This window comes from Tetrahymena thermophila, assembly GCF_000189635.1.
Source record: "Tetrahymena thermophila SB210 genomic scaffold scf_8254027, whole genome shotgun sequence".
NCBI classification, from domain to species: domain Eukaryota; phylum Ciliophora; class Oligohymenophorea; order Hymenostomatida; family Tetrahymenidae; genus Tetrahymena; species Tetrahymena thermophila.
The window spans coordinates 1-6,276 of NW_002476021.1; the positions used below are offsets into that span (position 1 = coordinate 1).

Sequence of the window (6,276 nt, forward strand, 5' to 3'; positions counted from 1 at the left end):
TCCCTAATTTCCTATATAATTAACTCTTTTATAAGTATAAAGTATAAAATTAAATATTAAACAAAATCACCTAAAATCCATATAAACCTCTTCAAATAGCTCTTTTTATTTAGGCAATAAAGATAATTCTTTTTTAAGGGAACTATCATCTAAATCTTTGTACCTTTTAAGCATTTAAATGCTTCAGATATTCTAAGTAAATATTGATTTTACATTTTGTATAAGTTTAGCTTAAATTTAATATTTTTTTTATTTTAATCTAACTTTTTACACTTTAAACATTATATTTTAATTAATAAAATTTAAAAAAATTTAATTACTATCAAATTTTATTGTTGCTCAGCTTTTTTCTTCTGCCATTTTTTTAATTGTTTCTTTTATTTTAATTTATTCTACTTAATTAATTTATATATTACTAAATGATTCATTTAAAAAGAAAAAATGATCAGATTAATAATTTTAGGTTAGTTAAAAGGTCTATTAAAGTATAAAAAAAACCATTTTAAGTATCATTTTAAAAATAAATGGAAATATTTGGTTTACATAAAGTAGATAGTGAATTGTAAAATATTTTTTAAGTATTTTTTTTCAATTAATTTCTTTAGCTCCTCTCGTGATCATCAATTAAAATTTAATAATTATTTTAAGATTAAAATACTAATTTAAAAGAAGAATAAAATATCTTATTATATTAGCAATAATAAATAAAAATTTATTTAATCTTCTTAAAGTTTTATAAAAGTTAATGACTATTCTAGTATTTAAGAGGATAAAAAAATAATTTTTAAAGAAATTCCTCCTGTTAATTAATATTTCTCTTAAATTTGAAAAAATACCTTGAAAAATTATGTAACAGGATAATAATTTGAAATTTATTAACAAATAAATAAAAAATACTAAAAATATATTTAAATTTCATTTTAATTATTAAAAGAAATTATAAAAATATAAAACTTGTAATTAGTGATACAATCTTTTAATATTTGAAAATTAATCAAATATTTTAATAGATCTTAATTTGTTCACTTTATGAGCCATCTTTAATTTAAGAATTTTTTATTAATTCTATTTCGTTTTAAATTGTTTCCGAATACCCTTTTTAATAGACTTCCTTAAATTGAGAGTTTTCTGTCACATTTTACTTTTAATTATCTTCGATTTAATTGCCTATAGAATTCTCTTTGTTTTAAGAATCTTCTTGAATGTCTCCACTGTGTGCTTATAAGTAAGATATCTTAAATTTAACATTAATTGGTTTTTAACTATTTGTCAAGTGCTTTTATTCTACGCTTAACATTGATTTTGGTTTAAAACTTGCATAAAGTCCTAATTTATTATTATAAAAGTTTAGTTTTTTTTTATATTATATTTTTTAGTTTACTTTCTGTTTAACTGTTAATCATCTATGTATTAAAATTAGAGCTGTCTGTTTCAATGCTCAACATTTATCTGTGACTATTTGGTATAGAATCTAGCTACTTAGTAGGACTTAAGTCTTGTAAAAAAATATTTTCTTAATCTTATTTAGAATTAAGTTAATTATCATTTTCTTGTTGGTTTTATTAAGCTTGTATTTTGTTTTAAGGGAATTTAATAAATTAATTAAATGAAAATAAAAAATTTACTTGTTTTTGTATTTCTAATAGAAGAGAGCATTTCCTTAATTTAATTTTGATTTAACTTTGCAAACTCTTTTAAAGATGATCTGATCTTTTGCTTTAAAGCAGGATTTATTTTTATCTTTCTTTATTTAAAGTATTTTTGTATTGATGGGTATTTTTCAAAAACTTTAAACAATAGATTAATGACTTAATTATATTTGTCTTTTAGTATTCTTAGAGCTATGTAAATGATAAAAAATGAGTTAATCAAAACTATTATTATAAAACAGCCAATTTTCAAATAATTGTATTAATTATTGTTAATGAAGACACAAAGCAATATTGTGAAAGCACAAATTTAAGTTGAATAATTATCAATTTTATTTAATTAATCTTATTAGTAAGGCTTGTATTTATTTGATAGCACTCCATAAAACAAAATAACTAAGTAGATTAAAATACCTTTCACCATTACAACTTAAGAATAAAAGTTCAGAAGAATAATTATCACAATTTTTTGAATGATTTTAATTATCTCCCAAAAATAGACAGAATCTTTATATTCTTAAAATAAAAACCCATATTTTAAATTTATTTTTACATCATTTAAACCATGTCTTCTTTAGGAAATATAAATCTAAATAAATAGAAAAGCAGGTAAAACAATAGTACACAATATCAAAAAAGGTAGAACTAAGGCTATACTGTAAAATTTATATGTATCTGTGTAGCATTAATAATTCATATTAATTAATATGTAATCTGTGTTCATTATTTTTCTACAGGAAAGAAGGCCAATCATTTAAGAAACTAAGTCTGGTTATACATAAAGGAATAAAAATATTGATGCTGTATATACTGAGTAAGAAAAAAGACGCGTTGACTTGTAGTAACACTTTTATATAATTACTTCATATACTAAGTAAACTAACAAAATAGCTAAAGGGCATAGAATGGAAACAATCAATTTCAAATAAATCAAGGGAATGTCAGAATTTAAATCTTTTATTAAACATTCTAAGTAGTCAATAGATGTAGAAATAGGCACTCCTAAGTAAGAAATTGCATCTATTACATCTTTTTATTTAAATATATATGTTATTTTTTATGGTATTCCATTTATTATTTAATTTGATTGATTTTATTTCAATAAATTTTTTTAAAGTCAAAAAATATAAAAAATTTGTTAATTTAAATTAATTAATTAATTATTTTTTGTGTTTATAAGATTAATTAATGAAACTGAAGGTTTATTTTGATTTCAAAAACATTAAATTTTTAAGATAGTAAATAATTTACATGCTCCTATATTTAAATTAAATGAGACAGCTGCAGAGGCAATCTAAATATAATTAACAAAAATCTTCATATAGATTTTTGATTTCTACTCATAGAGAAGGGTCTTTTATCTATCCATAAATGTGTATACATTTTTTTTATAAAAGGCATTTACAATTAACCTTAATCTTTAATTTTTTTTGTCTCTCCTAACAGTGAGATACACAGCAAAAAATATCCATAATATAGATAAAAATAATTTCCATAAATTGTATGTCTATTCTTTACATTTTATGCACTCAAATTTATTTTTTTTTGTATAACTAGTTTTCCAATAAGTACCATACACCTATTTATTTGTGTTATTCTAATAAAAAAAAAATTATTTTTTATAAATTTAATGATTACATCACATTCTTCACACAAGGGCCCTATATTCCCTTCTATACAAACAGCATTTCCATATGAATTTCCTATGCAATTTTCCAATCTATTAGTACATTCAATAATATCTGAGCTGTATTGTTCTTCTCTCCAAAAACCTTGCTTTAAAAGAATTACTCCTCTAGTGCATTCACCTCCAGAAGGGCATGAATAACACCCAGAAAAGTCTAGAGAGTATTTACCTTCATCACAAGTTTAACATTCTTAAAAATTATTATTATACGAAGAGATTATTTCACCTTTATTGCATTCCCTAAAATTAACTTAAATAGGATAGGAATAGTTTTGCTCATAACTTTGAGTATTACTATTAAATATTTTTATTGAATCAGATGTAAATTCAATAAAAGACACTTGCCCTGGCTTACCAATCAAAGTTATTTCTTTGAAGTCTCTAAGTTAAAATATAATATCTGGTAGGGTATCACCACTTTTAAATTTATCCAAAATTACTTTTGCTTAATTACTATTGCTATTTACTTTAAATTTGTTTTAATTTATTAAATATAACTCTTGAGGGTATGAAAATTTATCTGTTCCATAATAATCAGCTATATTGTTATGTATTTAAGAATTTTTATCTAATATTGGGTTGATCCCTTGATTAAAAATTCCACCAGCAACCAATGCACTGTTTTAATAAATTAATGTATTTGTTAAAAGGATATTCTATTGTTATGTATTTTATGCTTATGAAATGATATAAATTGCACCTCCATATCCCTACGAAGCTTTATTTAAAGTAAATTTACTGTTAATAAAGTTCAACTAAAATACCTATTGAGAAAAAAGAAATAAATATCACTATAAATACTATAAAATTATTATACATCTTGCTAGCTCGTTTACAAGTAAAAGGCTCCTCCATCCTTATTAACTTCATTATTTATAAAATACGTGTTCTCAATAATATTATTAATAGAATTAAGTCCAACTACTGAGAATTAACCACCATTAGATGACTATTCAAAAATTATTAATTAAATTAAATTAAAAATTAGAATTACAATACCTAAGAATCTATAAATCGGCAATCTTAAACGATTAGAGTAGATTATTGACTTAATATTGATGAGCCTTAACAGTTGTATAAACAAGAAATTGAATTAAAAACTGAATTTTAATTTATTTTTAATTATGAGTTTGTAATCCTGATCAATGAATTAAAAGAGCCTTAATTATTTTATGTAGATTCTTCAATTATTCTTGATTTGGGTATAGATTAGTGTATATTTTAGAATTTGGTATTTTGTATTGTGAGCTAACCTTGGATGAAGTCAATCAGGCTTAGAGTAAAATTGTTTTTTTCAACTATTGAATTTTAAATAGTCACATTTGAAGAAGTAGCACTCATTAAAAGAGGTGAAGAGCTTGTGGGTATATTTAAATTGCTGAAATTCAATTAATTTATAGTTACCTCAGAATTTTAAAGTTGGAATGTCGTTAATTAATCATACTTAATTTCATTAAATAAATTTAATACCTAAAACTATTAATTATGAGTGACAGCCATGCTTTGTATAGTTAAATTACATTTTATTGCATTTAAAAATGCAGAATTAGTACCTCCAAAAGCATTCAAAATTTTTATACCTATTAAAATAATATGATTCTGTTAGCTTTGCTAAATTAATTAAGATTGCCTAATTTAATGTATAAATTGAGATAAAATAAATATATTTTCTATAAACAATTATTACCCAATAGACAAAGCTTTTGAATTAGAAGAATTTGAGTAAATATCTGAAAAATTGCATTAATTAAATGATAAATCAAATATCGCACTTTAAGGGTCTAAAAATAGAGCTCCTCCATCCATAATAGAAAATCCTTAACTAAACTATGATTAATTCACCTCAATTAATAACTTCTAATTTTATGGTTCGATATATAAAAATGAACCTATCCTAGATGTTGATTATGAGAATTAAGTATTATTAATAATCAATGTATCTGTTTTAACCCTTAGAAATCCGCCATTTTATTTAAATATATAGTTATTATCATTCAGGTCAAATGAAGATTTGCTAAATGTACAATTATTTATCTTAGTAGAATTGCTCTAAAAATATAGAAAATTATACTATGAGTTAGACTTAGAGTTTTAAAAAGTGTTATTATAAAGTATTATATCTCCTCCAGAATTTAATACCTAAATAGCAGTAGTTGATTATGTTTAGGGATTAAGAAGACCACTTAATTAATTGTCATGAAAGTTGGAATTGGAAATTGTTACTGTAGTCTGGTAAAAAGATGAGATAAATAGAGGATTTGCTTAGGTGTTAACTTTTGTTTGCTAAAAAAAGCAATTAAATACTTCTATTTTGGAAGCATTAATTTAATTTTACTAGTAATTTTAGTTTATTATGCTTAATATTGAGTTATCTATTGCATTAATATAACTTGATTTAAAAATGTTTATATTTAAAATATTTATATCTTCAAATTAGAAACATCCTGCATAAGATTCTGACAAAGCAGCATTTATAAAACTTTGTTAATTTGAACAAGTTATATTAAATAAACTTGCATTTTTTGATTAAGTAATTGAAGAAAATGCTATCTCTACATGATTTTAAAAAACAATATTTTAAATGCTAATGTTTAATAATTTATTTATTTATATTAATGGAATAGTTAATTTATTCGTATCAGAAATATTTTATGAATCAGATGTGTAGGAATTATTAGATGCATAAATGTTATTAAGAATTAGAGTATGCATAGGAAGTAAATTAAAGTAGTAAATTGCATTGAAGAATAGGTAAGATGCCATTGTTTAAAAAGAATTCTACTAAATGATAACATTTTGGAAAGAAAATTGGTTATCATTTTGACTTATACTTGTTACAGTAGTAAATACTGATTAATCACAAAATTAATTACCAATAATCTTCATATCGTTTACATCGAATTAGCTAACTTAAAATAAGTAACCTACAGTTGAAGATTT

The 6,276-nt window shown here is 22.1% G+C and overlaps 2 protein-coding genes across 2 annotated transcripts; both read right to left on the minus strand. All coding sequences in view use genetic code 6, as the record gives it.

The window, feature by feature from the left end:
• Nucleotides 1-994: 994 nt before the first annotated feature.
• TTHERM_002653514 (transmembrane protein, putative) lies at nucleotides 995-5,142 on the minus strand (the record flags this gene model as incomplete). The annotated part of the gene is made up of 8 exons (XM_012800672.1): nucleotides 995-1,326; nucleotides 1,382-1,567; nucleotides 1,626-2,678; nucleotides 2,901-3,228; nucleotides 3,288-4,100; nucleotides 4,154-4,285; nucleotides 4,336-4,966; nucleotides 5,024-5,142. The coding sequence occupies 8 exons, from the start codon at nucleotides 5,140-5,142 to the stop codon at nucleotides 995-997; spliced, it is 3,594 nt and encodes a 1,197-aa protein (XP_012656126.1).
• A 188-nt stretch (nucleotides 5,143-5,330) lies between these two features.
• On the minus strand, nucleotides 5,331-5,702 carry TTHERM_002653515 (transmembrane protein, putative; the record flags this gene model as incomplete). The annotated part of the gene is made up of 1 exon (XM_012800673.1): nucleotides 5,331-5,702. A coding segment is annotated over one exon (372 nt), but the record flags the coding sequence as incomplete, so codon positions are not given.
• Between the last annotated feature and the right edge of the window lie 574 nt (nucleotides 5,703-6,276).